This window comes from Oppia nitens, unplaced genomic scaffold (assembly GCF_028296485.1).
Source record: "Oppia nitens isolate AA-2021 unplaced genomic scaffold, nextdenovo-longstitch-racon4-pilon3 scaffold4_pilon_pilon_pilon, whole genome shotgun sequence".
In the NCBI taxonomy this organism is placed as follows: domain Eukaryota; kingdom Metazoa; phylum Arthropoda; class Arachnida; order Sarcoptiformes; family Oppiidae; genus Oppia; species Oppia nitens.
Window position 1 is genome coordinate 2,532,853 of NW_026533232.1, and position 22,084 is coordinate 2,554,936.

General features: G+C 25.9%; 4 protein-coding genes across 4 annotated transcripts; 1 reads left to right on the forward strand and 3 right to left on the reverse strand.

Annotated features, from left to right (window-relative positions):
- Window positions 1-339: 339 nt before the first annotated feature.
- Window positions 340-6,312, forward strand: LOC128960159 (carbonic anhydrase 1-like; the record flags this gene model as incomplete). Its single annotated transcript, XM_054306231.1, has 5 exons — window positions 340-381; window positions 5,315-5,462; window positions 5,533-5,684; window positions 5,764-6,087; window positions 6,196-6,312. Coding segments are annotated over 5 exons (783 nt in total), but the record flags the coding sequence as incomplete, so codon positions are not given.
- Window positions 6,313-6,836: 524 nt separating this feature from the next.
- On the reverse strand, window positions 6,837-10,227 carry LOC128960160 (lysosomal alpha-glucosidase-like). The gene is made up of 8 exons (XM_054306232.1): window positions 9,972-10,227; window positions 9,587-9,898; window positions 8,752-9,468; window positions 8,258-8,657; window positions 8,062-8,195; window positions 7,832-7,973; window positions 7,126-7,720; window positions 6,837-7,055 (listed from the first exon to the last, which is right to left on the reverse strand). Exons 1-8 carry the CDS (start codon window positions 10,183-10,185, stop codon window positions 6,837-6,839), a joined length of 2,733 nt encoding a protein of 910 aa, XP_054162207.1. The 5' UTR covers window positions 10,186-10,227.
- A 1,748-nt stretch (window positions 10,228-11,975) lies between these two features.
- Window positions 11,976-15,360, reverse strand: LOC128960640 (lysosomal alpha-glucosidase-like). Its single transcript, XM_054306767.1, has 8 exons — window positions 15,142-15,360; window positions 14,757-15,068; window positions 13,971-14,687; window positions 13,501-13,897; window positions 13,287-13,420; window positions 13,081-13,222; window positions 12,297-12,891; window positions 11,976-12,226 (listed from the first exon to the last, which is right to left on the reverse strand). The coding sequence occupies exons 1-8, from the start codon at window positions 15,353-15,355 to the stop codon at window positions 12,008-12,010; spliced, it is 2,730 nt and encodes a 909-aa protein (XP_054162742.1). The 5' UTR covers window positions 15,356-15,360; the 3' UTR covers window positions 11,976-12,007.
- A 1,831-nt stretch (window positions 15,361-17,191) lies between these two features.
- Window positions 17,192-20,801, reverse strand: LOC128960641 (lysosomal alpha-glucosidase-like). The gene is made up of 9 exons (XM_054306768.1): window positions 20,778-20,801; window positions 20,451-20,697; window positions 20,065-20,376; window positions 19,245-19,961; window positions 18,747-19,143; window positions 18,535-18,668; window positions 18,329-18,470; window positions 17,493-18,087; window positions 17,192-17,422 (listed from the first exon to the last, which is right to left on the reverse strand). Exons 2-9 carry the CDS (start codon window positions 20,662-20,664, stop codon window positions 17,204-17,206), a joined length of 2,730 nt encoding a protein of 909 aa, XP_054162743.1. The 5' UTR covers window positions 20,665-20,697; window positions 20,778-20,801; the 3' UTR covers window positions 17,192-17,203.
- Between the last annotated feature and the right edge of the window lie 1,283 nt (window positions 20,802-22,084).

Below are 22,084 nucleotides of genomic sequence, written 5' to 3' on the forward strand. Positions count from 1 at the left end.
CGTATACTTTTTGAATTGATTATCAAATCACAATAATACCATTTATCAATTGGTCTCAATAATTCAAATTGTTGTCTAACAGTCAAACTATTCATAAAAGTTTCCAGTTTATGATATTCATGATTATCTAATCTAATTTGACCAGTATGATTTATTACTGATTGCTGGATCAGTTTATCCAATGGAAATATTTTGTCAATACATACGGTTATTGCCGGAAATTTTATCAAATTTTCCGATTCATAAGTAATACTAGTAGTTGTTTGGTATGCAAAATACATACTACTTATATAGTTTGACTGAAAAATACAGCCACAAATACATAGCATATAAACTATAAAACGTGACAAATATTTTAAAACTTTTGATATCTTAAAATCCATAATTTAATTATAAGTTAACTTAAAATAAAAATTATGCGTATTTTATATTATATTTTATAAATAGCTATCAAAAATTGTGTAAAAATAGACAACATTTTACTTATATATATTTTTAGTTAAGATTTTATTGATTATTTAAATATATTATTATTCAATACTATAAATCATTATGAATACAAATGAAATAAACAAAATAATTACCATGATAATTATTTTAATAAAATGTTTTTTAATATTTTTAATACTCCAATATTTTTAATAAAATGAGTTCTTTATAAATTTAAAAATAACTTTATAATTAAATTATTGATGTTTTTGAATCTTAGATAATTATTTTGTAATGAGATTTTAAGTCAATTAAATAATAATAGCAATTTCATAATAAAACTAATTTAATATAACAAACAAATTATTTAGTTATTGATTTATATTGTTAATGTTTTTAATATATTTCAAAACATATTTTTAATAAGTTATAATATTATATATAAATTATTATTTTTTATTTTTTTATTATTTAGATTATTAGTAATATTATTTTTTATTTTAAAGTTTTTATATCAATTTATCTTAAAAATAAAAATGTATAACATAATTCTGTTCTATTAAATAATTAATTGAATATACTGTACATATTATTTTTAAAACATTATTAAATAGAAATAAAAATTAAAGTGAACAATTTTTTAAAATGTAATATATAAATTTTAATAGGCAAACATAATAATAATTATTATTATTAATTATTTTAACATTTAATAACATTTTAAAAATGGCGGTAAACTTTAAATATACTATTTATAATTTTATAAATTACACAGAAAAATTTACTTATCATAATTAATTAAAAATATTTAATACAAGACACATTATTATTTTTAGAAAATAAGTAGATTTTTTTAATCAAATAATAAATTAAAAATTTGTTATTAATGAAATTATTAACTATTACTAATTTATTATTAAATATTTTATACTATTTTTTACAGAAATAAAAACATAATATTAAAATTATATATTAAATATAATAAATTAATATTAAGTTTTTATTATTCACATGAGAAGGATAACTACTGAATATAACTAATATAAATATAATTAATTAATTTAAGATAAATAAAAAATATATTAATACTTAAAAATTTTGACATTCTTAATATTTGTAGGATAATGTCCATGTATCATATTTATTTTATTAAAATAAACATCTTGCTTAATCAATGGCTTATCTAATAGGTTTGACTGACCTATTTTATAATAGTAATTATAAATATCAGCCAAAATAGTTTTGATAAACTTAATGGCAAATAATATGGATAAACCAAACCATAGACTGAAAATACTGGCCAATAGACAGAGAAACTCAATGAATGACATTTTCAATTGAGTTACATATATGACAAACAATTCACTCGTTGGTCGGACTCTAACAATGACTCTACTATTGCCTGTGTGAGCATATATTGCCTTATTATCAATACTATAAAATTCTAGATAACATTGAATGTTATGATTTAAACATTTTTTATTACAATAATCATGTAATTTGTCTAGGTCAGTTTGTTTGATTTGCTTAAAATATACATTCAATGATCGATTGTATGTAAGTTGTCCCACCCATAATTTGCCAAATCTATCAGGTGCCAATTTTGCAACACATTCGAATGTACAATCGTAGAGTGACCTAGATAATTTACGTTTTTCAATCATGGTCATCTTTGTACATTGCTCATTTTCATTAATATATGTAACGCGACTAAAATGAATATTATTCCATAGATTATTCAAAATCATCAAAAACTTTTCATCTTCCATATGCTTGTAAATGGGATAACCATTTGAATGCAAACGTATGTATACATTGTGGACGTATTGGGTTAGCAATAGATTGTGTAAATGTATTTCCAGTTCATAGGCTGTACTGTCGTACGTAATATTAGAGTCGAAAACACCCAAAAACAATGTAACGCACAGGTATTTCCTTTCCAATGCAAAATGTACATTGGTCATATTTGTATACCGTATACTTTTTGAGTTCATTTTCAAATCACAATAATACCATTTATCAATTGACATCAATTGTTCAAATTGTTGTTTAACTGTCATAGTATTCATGTATTTTTCAAGCTTTGGATATTCATTGGGTTTAATTTTATTCGTATGATTTAATATAGATTTCTCAATGCTTTTATCCAATGGAAATATTTTGTCAATACATATGGTTATTGCCGGAAATTGTATGACATTTTCCAATTCATATGATATACTAGTAGTTGTTTGATATGCAAAATACATATTACTTATGTTATATGACTGATAAATACAACCAAATAGGCATAGAATGTATGCAAGTATTTGTGATGCTTTTTGTGTGATTTTCCATAAATCAAATTCCATTATAAATATTATTAGTATTTATAAATTTATTATAATTGCAAACAGTTTTCAGTGAAAATCCTTTATTAAAACTAAACTTTGTTAATATTGAAAACATTTTTCTCTACTTATATATTTGTTTACAATTTATTGATTTTGTTTATCTACTTTTATATTAAATATTGTTATAAAACAATTAATTGAATTTACATACTTTTAGTTATCTGATAATAATATAATAATTTTCAGATAAACAGTAAACAACTTTGATATATAATTATTTTTATTATAATATTATAATTAAATAAATTGTATTCATAGATATTCTAAGTTTAATAATTATTTTTGTTTTTTGTTACTCAATAACAATAATAATTGTTAACTCTATTGAAAACAACAAAATAATTAAATCATATTTTAGTATATTTATTATTATTAAATTGAATATACTTGAACATTAAAATGTATTATTTTATTGATAAAAATTTTGTTATTATGAAACCAATAAAATAGCAATATTAATAAATAGTAACATTTGTATTAAACTTTATATTAATTATTATTGAACTATTTTATCAATAAATGCTAAGATAATATTATATTTTCTAGATAGATAATTAAGATAAAATCAATATATTAAGTTTAATTTTTAATTAATTTACTTTAAAAACATATTAAAGAATGTTATAAAAATATACATTACCAAAAACAACGACAGTTTATAGTGTATTATTTAATAATAAAAATTGTTTAATGCTTTGTTATTTTAATTAAAAACTAGTATTTAATTATTAATTACTATCGAATTAAGTGATTATTTTAATCACACAAAAATAAAAACATTTCAAACAGTATTTACACTAAAGTATTATTTTATTATATGTACACAAAATACTTGATTTTTGTTTATAATTTTTTCAAATTTTTAATTTTGACATCAGATTTGAATGAAACATCAAAAATAAATAAATAGTGATTCAGAATCACAATAATTGTCATATCTCTTGAGGAACATAGAAAAATGGCGGACAAAGTTAAAAAATAACATTAGATTAAATAAATAAACTTTAGTATGAAATTTATTTGTTAAAAATTAAAAGTTAAAAATATTAATAAAAAAATGGAAATTAATTATCAAAATATAAATAAAAATGTAATTAAATTAAAATATCCAATAATTATTATTTGAAGTTATTTCAAATTAAAATACAATCGACTATATTTAATATGTGTTTTATTTTATGAATTATAGAAACTAACATTTAAAAAATATTTATTTTTTTACTAAATTATGTTAAATTAAAGTACTAATTATGTCAGAGGGACAGCCCTTTTAGTGGGACATAAATTGACACATATATGGATATACAGATAATGGGTTAAACGCATAGTCTGTTTCAATGCAAGAGAGAGTGATTTCGAACTTATTCTTTAAAATTTTATATTTTATAAATAAATATTGTTTTTTATTTAATTATTTAATTATTTTTATAAATATAATAAATTATAGAAATATAGTATTCATTTAATGATTTTTTGTTTCTTTAACTAAAAAATATAAATTATTATATTACGCTTATATTTACTTTATTTAAATGAATAATCATTTATTTAATGAATTTCTTATATACAGTATTTATTTCATTATAATATCTTAATAAATCTTTCTTTTATTGTTAGTTATTGTAAAAAATAATACCAAAATAGGTTATATTGGTATTTTGAGTACAATTTATTAAAACATTAAAATAAAATAATCTCTGTTTCAACAATAGTTGAGTCAACATTCGAAGACAGGGAAGTTTACTAAAAAATCCTTCAAATTTCACCTTAAAATAAGTAAATATATATTTTACTTCCATTCATCATTTAAAAAATACATTTTATATAATTACAATAAATAAGTATCAAAACTTAAATATTTAGCATAAAATGTTATTAAAATATTTTAAACTATATTTTAATCTATTAAATTTATTAATATTATTTATCAATATTACTCAAAATAGTCTAAATAATCAAACAATATGAGTAGCAAAAGGAAATATATTCTCTTGGAATTCCCAGTGAATGAACAAAATTGAGAACTTTTAAAGAGTTATAAAACGAATAAAGGAATTTAATCGAAACCTAATTGCAATTAAAATATTTAAATAAAATGTTTGTAAAATGTTATCAATATATAAACTATTCCTACCTTTTTGGTAGTAATTTTATATATTATTATAATACACGTACCATTAGTTATATATATAAAAGTATATATAAGCTAATTAATATTTAAATACTGTTAATTAAATTTACAATTATGTTTGTTACTCTTGTTTTAACAATTATAGTTTTTAACATTAACACAATTCTAGGTAATTTAATGTGATATTATTTTTTTTAAGTATTATTTAATTTCATATTTTTAATGTTTTTTTAATTATAGGCGATGATTTTGTCTGGACATATAATAGTATGTATAATAAATTAATTTTATTTATATTATATAATTTTTAATTTAATAAAATTAATTAGACCAGGATCAATGGCCCGCACATTATCCCAACTGTTCGACAAAAAATAAATATCAAACACCTATTGATATTCAGACCAATACTGCTAAATATGACAATAATTTGAAGAAAATTGAATATAAAAACTGGGATCAAGACATTGACAGCAAATATTTACAATTAAAAAATCTTGGACACAACGGTATTATTTTAAAATAAAACTTTATTATTATTTTTTAAAATTTTATTTTTGTTTATAAATATATCTATAGGTCGACTGCAAATACTTCCCGATTACAAAAACAAACCGTTTGTCACGTTTCGCAATCAAATCTATGAACTAATTGAAGTTCACTTTCATTGGGGTTTAACTGATAAAAATGGTAGTAATCATGCAATTAATGGAAAATTTTATGCATCGGAGGTAAACATTAATGAAATAAAAAATATTAAAATTTAATTAAATTTGTCCATAAATTGAATATTATGTAAATCACTAATAGATTCATTTGGTTGGAAAAAATATAAAGTATCCGACTCTTGACATAGCATTGGAACAAAATGATGGAGTTTTAGGAATAACTGGGTTTTTTGACCTGGATCATACACATAATAAAGTTATGGCACCCATTATGAAACAGTGGCACCAAATTCAGAAAGTCGAGTCAATGGTTCCGTTCAATAGTAGCTTTAATTTTGCTAAATTACTGCCCGAAAACCCTAAAAGCTATTATTATTACGTGGGATCTACTGCTTATCCGAAATGTGGTCCAACACAGTGGGTTATATTCAAACAAACTACTAAACCAGGACTGTCTCACTATGAGGTAAGTGTTCAAATGTTTTATATATTGAATATATATATATATATATATATATATATACAATATATATCTCATATATATAAATAATGTGTTAATATTATTTTGCTATAGTTATCAACATTCCGTACCATAGATGACAACCCGTTTAACGGTAAGACACCAAAGGTTTTGCAAAATAGAAGACATTTGCAGCCATTGAACGGGCGATCCATTTGGAGTTCAGATTAATTAATACAAAATATTTATTACAAATATTTCTAGAAACTTATGATTTGACTATTTCTATATTTTAATATAATAAACTCAATTTTATTTTTTTATTGATTGATAAAATATAATTAATTAATTAATAACCAGTTGAGAATGCTATAAAAGCATTTTCATACGAACTCCTTAACTAAAAAAACAAAAAATACCAAAAAAATATGTAGCAAAACGTGGATTCGAACCTATGTACTCGTGGGACAGACAGACCGACAGAATTATAGAATGCATATTTCAGTCGTGATTATGATTTTCAGCTGAAAATAATGATTATGTAATTTAATTTTTAATAACAATTACATATGAAATGTATTTTTTAATAAAATATAATAAATTTTTAAACTATTTTTAAATTTAGACATTATTTATTATACTAATGGTTTATTTTTCTAAATATAATAAACAATATTTATATATATATATAATTAAAATATTAAATATTAAATATTATAAATATTTATTTTATTAGTTTACTTAATAATAAATAATTATTTCCACACAATCTGATTGTTTACTCCATTTAATTTAAGCTCAATTTTATCGATTGTCAATTTTAGTAGACTTTCCTCATAACTAAAGTTTGACCACTTTTTATCATTAATTGTTAGTTCATTTGGTTTTGTTTTCAGTCCCAAAACTATTACATTATTGACAACTATTTCCTGTTCCCGATATTTATCAACCACTGAGTGAGTGGACAGTATTCCCTAAATTTATAAATAATAAATATAATATTAACAATTATAATCAATTTATAATCAATTGTATTTAACATACTTTTGATACATCAAAATTGAATAATGAATATCTGCCACTTTTAATTGGATCAATACTATCTCCATCGTCCCAATATAACTGTCCCTCAGCACCGGCATTATGATCCAACACAACAACTAAAGTGAATTTTTCTTTTCGCATAGCAGTAGTAGTTTGTCGTGACGGTAGAATTGGCACTACATTACCACCCTTAAGGAAAACGTTAACTTTATCTAACGGTGTCTCAAACTGCATAGTTTTACCACTGCTATCAACTGGTTTTCCATAACCAGAAACACTATATGGATACCATATACCTGACGGTAAATAGACGTCAAGTTTGGTGACGTTAGGTTTGGTTACCGGTGCCATCATTAAGGCTGAACCCCACATGAACTGTGTTTCGGCAACTGATGGATCGTAAGCACGGGGATCACGAGGATATTCCATAAACACCGGGCGTGCTATTGTATCAGCGTTTGTATTTGCTTTATAAAACAATGTATAGAGATATGGTATTAATGTATATCGTGTTTCTAGTGCTTGTTTGTATGCTCTGGTGACTAATGAACCCATAGCTACTGGATCCTGGTCCATATGTTTTTCATTGTGATTTCTATAAGATTATAAATACATAATTTAGTTAATTGAAACAAAAAGATATTATAATTTATAAGTATTAATTTGTAAAGAAAATATATAGTAAATAAAATAATAATAAATATACCTTGCAAATGGATAAAATGCTCCCAATTGAATCCACCTAGCACACATTTCCTGATAAAAACTGTTATTGCTGGCTGAACCAGTAAACCCGCAAATGTCTGCGCCCACCAAAGGTATGCCAAACATATTCATATTCATAATGGCTATAAAATCAATAAATATTATTTTTATTAACTTATAAATTGTGTGATATTCATGAATAATAGTAATTAAAAATTAAATAAACTTTACATGGTATAGTCCATGCCATTTCATCATAAGTGGTATAAACATCACCGTTCCAGTGTCCAGCATACTGTCCCATACCTGGACTGGTAGATCGTGATATGATAAACGATCGCTTTTGGCGCACACTTTTCAATGCACTATAAAAACAAAACAAAAATAAATTATTAATAAACAACACATTAGTTAGGTTAGCCCTTACTTATCGGTGACAATTGCCATATACAAGCTGTACAAGTTGTGTACGTCATAGTGGACACCGATATGATGTTTGGATGTCATACAGATAGTCTGGTCATACATTGTATTGTTCATACGTTTTGGCAAATAAGGCGGATACTCGAGTGAACTGTTTTTAGGACAGGCAGTTATATGTCGGGAATTGGAAATCTCGTTCATATCATTCCAGGCGCCGTCGATCGGTGCGATTTTGTGAAACTGTCGAAACTGTTTGGTCCAGTAATCGGTTGCTTTTGGATTTGTAAAGTCGGGAAACACTGTGTAACCACTTTTGTTCCAAACGTGACCAACAAATGTAGTGTTAGTATTGGTTTTTACAAACAGATCATCATTTACGCCGTCATCATAGGGAGGGTAAGTTCCTATGGGTTGTTAGTATTAATAAAATATGTTATTTCAAAGATGAGTAATATCCAATTTGTTTGATAATTATATAATATTGATATATTCACAAACCTTTTGGTTGTTTGGGATCAATACCCGGATCAATAATAGGCACGTAATGCATACCAATATCATGCAAATGTTCAATCCATTGGCCAAAACCTCCGAACCTGAGCTCATCCAATGTAAAGTCATTGAAGCTAACCATATACTCTTTGGCGTTCCACTGGACATCAAACGGTATGCCCGCAGCAATTGTACGGTTGGTTATAAGCATTTGTTTTGCCAATGTATCCGGTTGGCTACAGCAACGACACTGATGATAACCCAGTGACCAAAATGGCGGTATTGCTGGTTTACCCACTAAACTGACGTATTGACGGACGACGTCATCGGGAGACTGGCCTACAAATACAAATATATCTATTATTCCTCCGATGGGACGCCATGTGATGGCCGGTTCGGGTTGTAATAGAATATCCATAGCATTAGAGTTTCTTAAGTAAACTCCGTTCGATAAACCGGTGTTTTTGTCCTCAATGTTTAAGTGAAACGGATGGGAACCGTATAGTGGCCTATCATTGATAGGATGTTGTTCGTGATTGAATACTGAATAGATGTGCCATTCAGTGTCCTTAAGGAACGGCGCTTTTTGTTCACCAATACCGTAGATAAGGGGTGAACTTAGTTTAGATTTGAGTTGAATAAATTGATTTGTATAAATGAGTTTGGTCAAATCAGTTTGAAATATTGGGGCACCATTGGCCAAACGTGTTATTTCCAGTAAACCTTTATTATTAGAAATATAAATTCACAATTTTAATTAATTTTAATTAAATTATCAGTATTCTTTTATTATAAAAGTAAAATATTGATAATAATAATTGTGTTTATATGGATTATATACCTGTTTTATCAACATTGACTTTATAGAATGCATTCAAAGAATCGGTAGGTTTTGGTAGATTAAGCTCAGGTAGTGTCGGTTCATAGCGTTTGTTCTTTATATCTGTAAATCTCAATCGCAATGACCGATCATTAAGTAGTGTAATCTCTACGGTCACAACCGGTATTTCCGCGGGAAAACCCGACGGTGTCTGGCGTTCCAGTTTGATCTTAAATACGCTAACAGTACCATGCTCATTTTCTTGTTGGTCAACTTGTGTTACTTTATAGCCCATATAGTCGGTCGGCATAAAACATGTTGGTATGTATTTTGCTAAAACCACAATCAAAACAAATATTAGGTAATTAAAAAAAATAATTTTTATTTAAAAATTAATGAATCTTACGATTTCCATTGATTAAGCTAGATGAAAGTTTAGTATTAAAACAACATTTGCGCTTGGTACATTCAGCTAATGTAACATTGTCGATTTCTGGTGTACAATCGATACGGTGATCAATGTTAATATTAGCACATTGTTCACCATTACAAATGTTAATTATAGATATAGCTAATATAGCTATACCATATAAAACTTTTATGTCATAATATTTATTCATCACATTAACGAGTTATTTATGTGATTTAGAAACAAATTATTATTTAATACAATATTAACATTAACTATACTTATATTTATAGATTTTTTTTGCTATAAATCACATCAATGTGAAAGTAAAAATATGTTTAAAATCAAATGGAAAAATATCTTATTTTATTGATTATTCATTAAAATAATTAATATTAGAGTACACTCTACTGTATATTTTATAATATATTGTTTTTATAGATTAAAAACTACGTGAATGTGATTAATTTATAAAATACTTATTGTACTTGTTTTTATGAAAAATATAATAAATCTCCAAATTGTCTATTAATAATTGATAAGTTTAATAACACACACACTTAAAAACAAATTAGTTATACTGTATGTGATTTTCCAAAAAATAGTATTGTTAATTAATATAAAAGTGATAAATTTATCTCAATTTTAATATCTACTTTGTTTTTTAAGTATATTAGAAATAAAATTTTTATATTAATAATCTACAGTATATCCGATGATCTCAAAAGCGAGCTTAATAAATTATTTTTTTTAAATAGGCTAAGTAGATTATTTTGTAAAATTAAATATTCATTATTTGTATATGTTATTTTTAATATATACTAATTTTAAGCACTAATATAAGCACAAAATTATTTACACAAATTATTATAGTTTATTATAATGTAGTTTATTGTACTGTAGTTTATTATACTGTACTGTATTAAAAATATTATATAATTATGACTTTATTATAATATCAAAATTATGAAAAGTAATAGTTTAAAAGGCAATAAACAACTGTACCCTTAAATCTGGGTTCAAATATATATATATATATATATATACAGTATATATATATAATGTTAGTTATATTATATTATATAAACATTAAAAATAATTTGATATCATATGTATGGTGTTATATATATAGAGATTTAATAAATTTTTAATTTTTTGTAAAAATATTTGTGTAAATAATTTTGGGCTTATATTTACATTAACAAATAATTTTTTTAATGTAATACTTAATTATTTAGTTTTTATAACTCATTTCTGATAATTATTTTTAATTTAAATTAAAGAGAATTTATTAAACATAAAATTTAATATATTAATCATCAAGTATAATTTGGACACTTCAAATCAGTAGTCATTTACAGTAAAATAAAAATATATAGATTTAAATATTGATTTATATAATGTTTTTTTATAATAATGCATGTATCATATTGTTTTATTGATCATTAATATTATTATTATTAAAATTTCCAATAAAAAAACAACATGCAAATTTGCTGTGTAATTTTTTAATTGTTTGTAACAGTAAATATTTATAGAAATATTTATATAATTTTATATACTGTAGATACTTATATTAATAAGTAGTTAATGTTTAATACTAGATTAGATAAAATATATTTTATCAATTAAAAATTAAAATTAAATCACATATTTTGTAACTATTGCATCCAAATCTTAGTTAATCACTTAACACGTGTTCAATAAATGATTATTTTTTATTGACTTTAATCAAAATAATCAATTAAATAATAGAAATTTTTCAATATTTTCATAATTAGTTTTTATTGTATAATAATAAAAATATCTAAAACACAAAATATTTATCTTAAAGATAACGAATAAGTTTAATTATATTTAAGAGTTATTATTTATATAATAATTATATTGTATTATAAAAAATAATTCACAAAATAATTCTTATAATTATAAAAATTCAATTTATTATCATTAGTATTAATTTTTACAATTATTTTAATAATTTTTTTATTTTTTCAATACTGATTTTACATAAAACCCTAATTTAAATAACTTTATTTCCACACAATCTGATTGTTTACTCCATTTAATTTAAGCTCCATTTTATCGATTGTCAATTTTAGTAGACTTTCCTCATAACTAAAGTTTGACCATTTTTTCTGATTCATTGTTATTTCATTTGGTTTGGCTTTTAGTCCCAAAACTATTACATTATTGACCACTACTTCTTGATCCCGATATTTATCTACTACTGAACGAGTAGAGAGTGAGCCCTAAATTTTTAAATATATTTATAATTAATATTATAAATCAAATATTAAATAAAAATGTTTTCAAACATACTTTTTGCACATCAAAGTCAAACAATGAATATTTATTATTTTCAATTGGATCGATACTATCTCCATCGTCCCAATACAACTGTCCCTTAGCACTACCACTTTGATCCAAAACAACAACTAATGTGAACTTTTCTTTTCGCATAGCAGTAGTAGTTTGTCGTGAAGGTAGCACTGGTACAACATTACCACTCTTTAGGAAAACATTAACTTTATCTACCGGTGTGTCAAACTCTAATGTTTGACCACTACTATTGATGGGTTTTCCATAAGTGGCAGCACTGTAAGGATACCATAGACCTGCCGGCAAATATACATTAAGTTTTGTGACGTTAGGTTGTGTTACTGGTGCCACCATTAAGGCCGATCCCCACATGAACTGTGTTTCGGCAATTGATGGATCGTAAGCGTGTGGATCGCGCGGATGTTCCATAAATACCGGGCGCGCTATGGTATCGGCATTAGTGTGTGCCTTATAAAACAATGTATAGAGATATGGGAGTAATGTATATCGTGTTTCCAATGCGTGTTTAGCTGCCCGTGTGACTACAGTGCCCAATGCTACTGGATCCTGATCCATTTTCTTTGTATTATGATTTCTATAATAGAAAAATATAAAAAATATTATAATAAAATTTAAAGACAGTATAATAAATTAATTAGATTTAAAAATGAACTGCAAATAATTAATTTAGTTTACTAACAGTACATTTAAGATAATAACATAACTAGTATTACTAATATAATAGCCGCTATAATAATTAATTTTTAAAAACAAAAATAATTACCTAGAAAATGGATAGAATGCACCCACTTCAATCCACCTAGCACACATTTCCTGATAGAAACTAGTATTTTTTGCATTTCCCAAAAATCCACAAATGTCTCCGCCCACTAATGGTATGCCAAACATATTCATATTCATGATTGCTGTTTTGAAATATAATTATTTTAGACTAATATAATTAAACATTTAATAAATATAAATATATACATGGTATAGTCCAAGCTAATTCCTTATATGTAGTATCAGTATCGCCATCCCAGTGTCCAGAGTAACGTCCCTGACCTGGACTGGTAGCTCGTGATATAACAAATGATCGTTTTTGGCGAACACTTTTCAGAGCTCTATACAAAAAAAATAACATTTTTAAAAATTGATTAAAATAAAATAAATAACTTATAAAATATTTTTAAAAATTACTTACATATCAGTGGCAATTGCCATATAAATGCCATACAAATTGTGTACATCATAGTGGACACCGATATGATGTTTGGCAGTCATACATAGTGTCATATCTGTCATACTTTTCAAATTTTTTGGTACATATGGTGGCGATTCTAGTGAACTATTTTTAGGACATGGATACTTTTTCTCAAAATTAGATATTTCATTCATATCATTCCAGGCGCCGTCGATCGGTGCGATTTTGTGAAAATCACGGAACTGTTTGGTCCAATATTCGGGTGATTTAGGGTTTGTAAAGTCAGGCCATACGGTAAAACCGCTTTTGTTCCAAACGTGACCCATAAATGTACCGTTTGTACTGTTTTTGATAAACACATCATACTTGACTCCGTCATCATATGGAGGATAGGTTCCTATGTATAAAATAAAATTATTAATTTACTTTATCTATAACTACCCGTCTAAAAATAGACATTATGTACAAACCTGCTAGTTGTTTTGGGTCAATACCCGGATCAATGATAGGCACGTAATGCATACCAATATCATGCAAGTGTTCAATCCATTGACCGAAACCTCCATACCTGTCCTCATCTAAAGTAAAGTCATTGAACTGAACCATATACTCTTTGGCGTTCCACTGGACATCAAACGGTATTCCCGCAGCAATTGTACGGTTAGTTATAACCATTTGTTCGGCTAATGTATTTGGTTGAGTACAGCATCTGCATTGATGATAACCCAGTGACCAGAAAGGAGGCATTGATGGTTTACCAATTAAACTAATGTATTGTCGCACCACATCATCGGGAGATTGACCAACAAATACAAACACATCGAGTATACCTCCAATGGGACGCCATGTGATGGCCGGTTCGGGTTGTAATAGAATATCCATAGCATTGGAGTTCCTTAAGTAGACTCCGTGTGCCAAACCGGTACTCTTGTCTTCAATGTTTACATAGAACGGATGGGAACCGTAAAGTGGTCTAAATGAATCACCCGGTTGATCATGATTGAATACTGAATACATGTGCCATTGAGTGTCCTTAAGGAACGGTGCCTTTTGTTCACCGATACCATAGATCAGGGGTGAACTTAACTTATTTTTAAGTTGTATAAATTGATTTGTGTAAATAAGCTTGGTCAAATCAGTTTTAAATAATATGGCACTATTAGCCAGTCTTGTTATTTCAAGTAAACCTTAATTATTAAAAATATTAAAAGTTTATATTATTAAAGTTTTTAAAATAATATTTATTATTATAGTACCTGTTTTATCGACATTGACTTTATAGAGTGTATTAAAAGAATCGGTAGGTTTTGGTAGATTAAGCTCAGGTAGTGGCGGCTCATATCGTTTGTTCTTCATATCGGTAACTCTCAGTCGCAATGACTGATCATTAAGTAGCGTTATCTCGACGGCAACTACAGGTATTTCCGCGGGAAAACCCGACGGTATCTGGCGTTCAAGTTTAACCATAAATACGCTAACATGACCTTGATCATTTTGTTGTTCTCCAACTTGGGTTACTTTATAGCCCGTATAGTCGGTCGGCATAAAACATTTTGGTATGAATTTAGCTATATGGTAAACAAAAAAAAATATTATTATTATTATTTTAAAAATTTAAAAATAATTTTTGCATCATATTACATTTGTTGCTTGTTAAGCTACGTGTAAATTTATCATTGAAACAACATTTGCGCTTGGTACATTCAGCTAATGTAACATTGTCAATTTCTGGTGTACAATCAATACGGTGATCAATGTTAATATTAGCACATTGTTCACCATTACAAATGTTAATTATAGATATAGCTAATATAGCTATACCATATAAAACTTTTGTATGATAATATTTATTCATCACATTAACGAGTTATTTATGTGATTTAGTAAAAAAATTATTATTTAATACAATATTAACATTAGCTAAGCTTATATTTATAGTTTTTTTGTTGTTGTTATAAATCACATCAATGTGAAAGTAAAAATATGTTTAAAATCAAATGGAAAAATATCTTATTTTATTGATTATTCATTAAAAATAACTAATATTAGAGTACACTCTACTGTATATTGTATAATATATTGTTTTTATAGATTAAAAACTACGTGAATGTGATTAATTTATAAAATACTTATTATACCTGTTTTTATGAAAAATATAATAAATATCCAAATTGTCTATTAATAATTGCTAAGTTTCATATCATACACACTTAAAAACAAATTAGTTATATGTGATTTTCCAAAAAATAGTATTGTTAATTAATATAAAAGTGATATAAATTTATCTCAATTTTAATATCTATAATACTTTGTTTTTTAAGTATATTAGAAATAAAATTTTTATATTAATAATCTATATCTGATCTCAAAAGTGAGCTTAATAGATTATTTTTTTTAAAAAATAGGCTAAGTAGATTATTTTGTGAAATTAAATATTCATTAAGGACGGTTCACATATTACGTTCGCACTTGAGGAGAGGAGGTTGGCCAAAGCGAACTTTTTTGAACGAGGGGAAGGGGAGGGGTAGAGACTTTAAGAACGTTTGCATTTAAATAATTTATCATTTCTTGTGGTGGGGGTTAGCGGTTATGGACATGGACATGCGAACATAGGCGATGGAGGGGGTCTAGATTTATTAAAAAGTGCATACTTAATATGTGAACAGCCCCTTATTCTATGTCTTATATTTTGAATATATAATAATGTTTAAGCACTAATATAAACACAAAATTATTTAAACAAATTAATATAGTTTATTATACGACCGCTTTCATCATATAATATACGATCACATAATAAACTTAATTAATTTTTAATTTTTTGTAAAAATATTTGTGTAAATAATTTTTAGCTTATATTTACATTAACAAATCACTATTAAATATTTGATATTTTTTTAAATGTGTTACATAATTATTTAATTTTTATAACTGATTTCTGATAATTATTTCCTATTTAAATTAAAGAGAATTTATTAAACAATAAAATTAATATATTAATAATCAAGCACATCAACACAATAGTCATTTACAGTAAAATAAAAATATATAAATTTAAATATTGATTTATATAATGTTTTTATTTATAATAATGCATGTATCATATTGTTTTATTGATCATTAATATAATTATTATTAAAATTTCCAATAAAAAAACAAAATGAAAATTTGCTGTGTAAAAATTATTAATTGTTTTTAACAGTATATATTTATATAATTTTATATACTGTATATACTTCTATTAATAAGTAGTTAACGTTTTATAATAGATTAGATAAAATATATTTTATCAATTAAAAATTAAAATTAAATCACATATTTTGTAACAATTGCATCCAAATCTTAGTTAATCACTTTACAAAACACGTGTTCAATAAATGATTATTTTTTACTAACTTTAATCAAAATAATCAATTAAATAATAGAAATTTTTCAATATTTTCATAATTAGTTTGTATTATATAATAATAAAAATCTCTAAAACACAAAATATTTATCTTAAAGATAACGAATAAGTTTAATTATATTTAAGAGTTATTATTTATATAATAATTATATTGTATTATAAAAAATAATTCACAAAATAATTCTTATAATTATAAAAATTCAATTTATTATCATCAGTATTAATTTTTACAATTATTTTAATAAAATTTTTATTTTTTCAATACTGATTTTACTTAAAACCCTAATTTAAATAACTTTATTTCCACATAACATGATTGTTAACTCCATTTAATTTAAGCTCCATTTTATCGATTGTCAATTTTAGTAGACTTTCCTCATAACTAAAGTTTGACCACTTTTTCTGGTTAATTGTTATTTCATTTGGTTTTGTTTTTAGTCCCAAAACTATTACATTATTGACCACTACTTCTTGATCCCGATATTTATCTACTACTGAACGAGTAGAGAGTGAGCCCTAAATTTTTAAATATATTTATAATTAATATTATAAATCAAATATTAAATAAAAATGTTTTCAAACATACTTTTTGCACATCAAAGTCAAACAATGAATATTTGTTATTTTCAATTGGATCGATACTATCTCCATCGTCCCAATACAACTGTCCCTTAGCACTACCACTTTGATCCAAAACAACAACTAATGTGAACTTTTCTTTTCGCATAGCAGTAGTAGTTTGTCGTGAAGGTAGCACTGGTACAACATTACCACTCTTTAGGAAAACGTTAACTTTATCTACCGGTGTGTCAAACTCTAATGTTTGACCACTACTATTGATGGGTTTTCCATAAGTGGCAGCACTGTAAGGATACCATAGACCTGCCGGCAAATATACATTAAGTTTTGTGACGTTAGGTTGTGTTACTGGTGCCACCATTAAGGCCGATCCCCACATGAACTGTGTTTCGGCAATTGATGGATCGTAAGCGTGTGGATCGCGCGGATGTTCCATAAATACCGGGCGCGCTATGGTATCGGCATTAGTGTGTGCCTTATAAAACAATGTATAGAGATATGGGAGTAATGTATATCGTGTTTCCAATGCGTGTTTAGCTGCCCGTGTGACTACAGTGCCCAATGCTACTGGATCCTGGTCCATTTGTTTTTCATTGTGATTTCTATAATAGAAAATATAAATAATTTTTATAATATAATTTAAAGACTTTTTAAGAAATTCATTAAATTTATACTTTAAAAATACAGAAAATCTAATATAACTTCAAATAATTAATTTAGTTTAATTACAGTAATTACAGTATATTTAAGGTTATAAGTTATAACATACAGTAATACTTATATAAGTTATACGATAACTTTATAACAGTATGGCTATAAAATTTGTAATAATTAAATCATTACCTTGCAAATGGATAGAATGCACCCACTTCAATCCACCTAGCACACATTTCCTGATAGAAAGTATTATTTTTTGCATTACCCAAAAATCCACAAATGTCTCCGCCCACTAATGGTATGCCAAACATATTCATATTCATGATTGCTGTTTTGAAATTTAATTATTTTAGACTAATATAATTAAACATTTAATAAATATAAATATATACATGGTATAGTCCAAGCTAATTCATTATATGTAGTATCAGTATCGCCATCCCAGTGTCCAGAGTAACGTCCCTGACCTGGACTGGTAGCTCGTGATATAACAAACGACCGTTTTTGGCGAACACTTTTCAGAGCTCTATACAAAAAAAATAACATTTAAAAAATTGATTAAAATAAAATAAATAACTTAACAAATATTTTTTAAATTGCTTACATATCAGTGGCAATTGCCATATAAATGCCATACAAATTGTGTACATCATAGTGGACACCGATATGATGTTTGGCAGTCATACATAGTGTCATATCTGTCATACTTTTCAAATTTTTTGGTACATATGGTGGCGATTCTAGTGAACTATTTTTAGGACATGGATACTTTTTCTCAAAATTAGATATTTCATTCATATCATTCCAGGCGCCGTCGATCGGTGCGATTTTGTGAAAATCACGGAACTGTTTGGTCCAATATTCGGGTGATTTAGGGTTTGTAAAGTCAGGCCATACGGTAAACCCGCTTTTGTTCCAAACGTGACCCATAAATGTACCGTTTGTACTGTTTTTGATAAACACGTCATATTTGACTCCGTCATCATATGGAGGATAGGTTCCTATGTATCAAATGTAATAAATATTTTATAATTATATTATCAATTTTTAATTTATTTATTCATCAATTCAACCCGTCTAAAAATAGACAATATATACACACCTGCTAGTTGTTTTGGGTCAATACCCGGATCAATAATAGGCACGTAATGCATACCAATATCATGCAAGTGTTCAATCCATTGACCGAAACCTCCATACCTGTCCTCATCTAAAGTAAAGTCATTGAACTGAACCATATACTCTTTGGCGTTCCACTGGACATCAAACGGTATTCCCGCAGCAATTGTACGGTTAGTTATAACCATTTGTTCGGCTAATGTATTTGGTTGAGTACAGCATCTGCATTGATGATAACCCAGTGACCAGAAAGGAGGCATTGATGGTTTACCAATTAAACTAATGTATTGTCGCACCACATCATCGGGAGATTGACCAACAAATACAAACACATCGAGTATACCTCCAATGGGACGCCATGTGATGGCCGGTTCGGGTTGTAATAGAATATCCATAGCATTGGAGTTCCTTAAGTAGACTCCGTGTGCCAAACCGGTACTCTTGTCTTCAATGTTTACATAGAACGGGTGGGAACCGTAAAGTGGTCTAAATGAATCACCCGGTTGATCATGATTGAATACTGAATACATGTGCCATTGAGTGTCCTTAAGGAACGGTGCCTTTTGTTCACCGATACCATAGATCAGGGGTGAACTTAACTTATTTTTTAGTTGTATAAATTGATTTGTGTAAATAAGCTTGGTCAAATCAGTTTTAAATAGTATGGCACTATTAGCCAGTCGTATTACTTCAAGTAAACCTTGATTATTAAAATACAAGAAAAAATATTAAAACTTTATATAATTAATTAATAAGTGACAGTATTATTAAAGTTTTTGAAATAATATTTATTATTATAGTACCTGTTTTATCAACATTGACTTTATAGAGTGTATTAAAAGAATCGGTAGGTTTTGGTAGATTAAGCTCAGGTAGTGGCGGCTCATATCGTTTGTTCTTCATATCGGTAACTCTCAGTCGCAATGACTGATCATTAAGTAGTGTTATCTCGACGGCAACTACAGGTATTTCCGCGGGAAAACCTGACGGTATTTGTCGTTCAAGTTTAACCATAAATACGCTAACATGACCTTGATCATTTTGTTGTTGGCCAACTTGGGTTACTTTATAGCCCGTATAGTCGGTCGGCATAAAACATTTTGGTATGAATTTAGCTATATGGTAAACAAAAAAAAAATATTATTATTATTATTTTAAAAATTTAAAAAAAATTTTTGGATCATATTACATTTGTTGCTTGTTAAGCTACGTGTAAATTTATCATTGAAACAACATTTGCGCTTGGTACATTCACTTTGTGTAACATTGTCAATTTCTGGTGTACAATCGATACGGTGATCAATGTTAATATTAGCACATTGTTCACCATTACAATTAGTAATTGTCAATATAGCTAATACAGCTATACTGTATAAAACTGTTAAATAACAATTTTTATACATCTCTTCAAACAATAATAGACACAAATATTATTGCTATTATTAACAAAGAAAATATATATATATTTCACCAACTGTACATGGTTAAATTAAAATTAAAAATTGTCTGTACTTACCTTTTATATCCAGTATATGCACCTAATATATTGAAAATCAAATCAATTGGTAAATTAATATTATATGTTAAAATTCACATCCTACTTTTTCTATTTAATCATATCATATATTTTTTTTAAATATTATATATAATATAATTAATAATCATTTATTCAATTAAATAAATTCAATTGTATAGTATTTGATAACTTTTTTTTCATTAATTGTTACTTTACAGTACAGTATAATAGTAAAATACAATAAGATTCCATAAATGTTATAGATTGTGGAAAATATTTATTTTTTTCAATTATTTGAATTTTTTAAATTTACTTTTACTGTTTTTCATTTCAAAATTCTTTCATTATAATGTACCCTAATTTACTAACATATTATACAGTATTAATAATAATTACAGTTTTTTATTTAAAAATTATTATCTCACACTTATACTACTGATATGTTGAGTTTATTTATACTGTACAGTACTTTATAGATAAAATTACTGCTTAAACATGAAATTTTATAGTTTTTATTAAGTTCAGTACAAACATTAAGATATTTGTGTTGCTAAATCATGATATAACTAAATTATACATTAATAAATTTTAGCTATTTGTTAATATAAGTCAAAAAATTTGGTATCAAATTAAAAAAACACATTTTCTCATTTGTAAGACAATACATAAAATGGTAACACTTATTAAGTTTAATATAATTTATATAATTCTAAAATATATAGATTTAATTTTATAGCTTAAAATGTAATATTTAGACTAATGTACAGTATTATGATTAATAAAGTACAGTATTTATAATGTAAAAATAATTTTTGATATCAATAATAAATTACATTATATTTTATTAAATTTATTACAGTGTAGTAGTATAGTAGTACAGTATATTTACTTTGAACTAATAACTAGTAAATAATTATAAGCCCAACCAAAAAGATATTCCGCAAAATGCAATGAATTCATTGAAAATAAATTCAAACAATAAAAACCAATAACCGGTCCGGTTGTCAATCTATTGACAAAATTTTCAACATATAATTTATCTCTAATTGTTAGTCCGGGCCATTGATATATACGATATATATGTTTGACAGGTTTATAGACACTGTTAGTAACTTTGGTGCAAATTGATGTCACAATAAATATACAGGTCATCACCGTAATGGTCAATATGATTAATGTTATTTTTATCATAATACTAGTATTAGGCAACTGTGCCACATATATAGTTGCATTTGTAGCAGTAGTAGCACCAATGTAAATTATAAATATAAAATATTTAATTACAATATTCAAATCGGTAACGATAA

Coding starts and splice junctions, on each gene's coding strand:
- LOC128960160 (XM_054306232.1), bottom strand. CDS start 10,185: ATGAATAAATATTATGACATAAAAGTTTTATATGGTATAGCTATATTA. Junction 8,658..8,751: donor TGATCCCAAACAACCAAAAG/GTTTGTGAATAT, acceptor AACAACCCATAG/GAACTTACCCTCCCTATGAT. Junction 7,974..8,061: donor AATGGCATGGACTATACCAT/GTAAAGTTTATT, acceptor TTGATTTTATAG/CCATTATGAATATGAATATG.
- LOC128960640 (XM_054306767.1), bottom strand. CDS start 15,355: ATGAATAAATATTATCATACAAAAGTTTTATATGGTATAGCTATATTA. Junction 15,069..15,141: donor TAGCTTAACAAGCAACAAAT/GTAATATGATGC, acceptor TTTACCATATAG/CTAAATTCATACCAAAATGT. Junction 12,892..13,080: donor GCATTCTATCCATTTTCTAG/GTAATTATTTTT, acceptor TTTCTATTATAG/AAATCATAATACAAAGAAAA.
- LOC128960641 (XM_054306768.1), bottom strand. CDS start 20,664: ATGTATAAAAATTGTTATTTAACAGTTTTATACAGTATAGCTGTATTA. Junction 18,669..18,746: donor ATGGCAATTGCCACTGATAT/GTAAGCAATTTA, acceptor TTTTTTGTATAG/AGCTCTGAAAAGTGTTCGCC. Junction 17,423..17,492: donor TTGACTTTGATGTGCAAAAA/GTATGTTTGAAA, acceptor TTAAAAATTTAG/GGCTCACTCTCTACTCGTTC.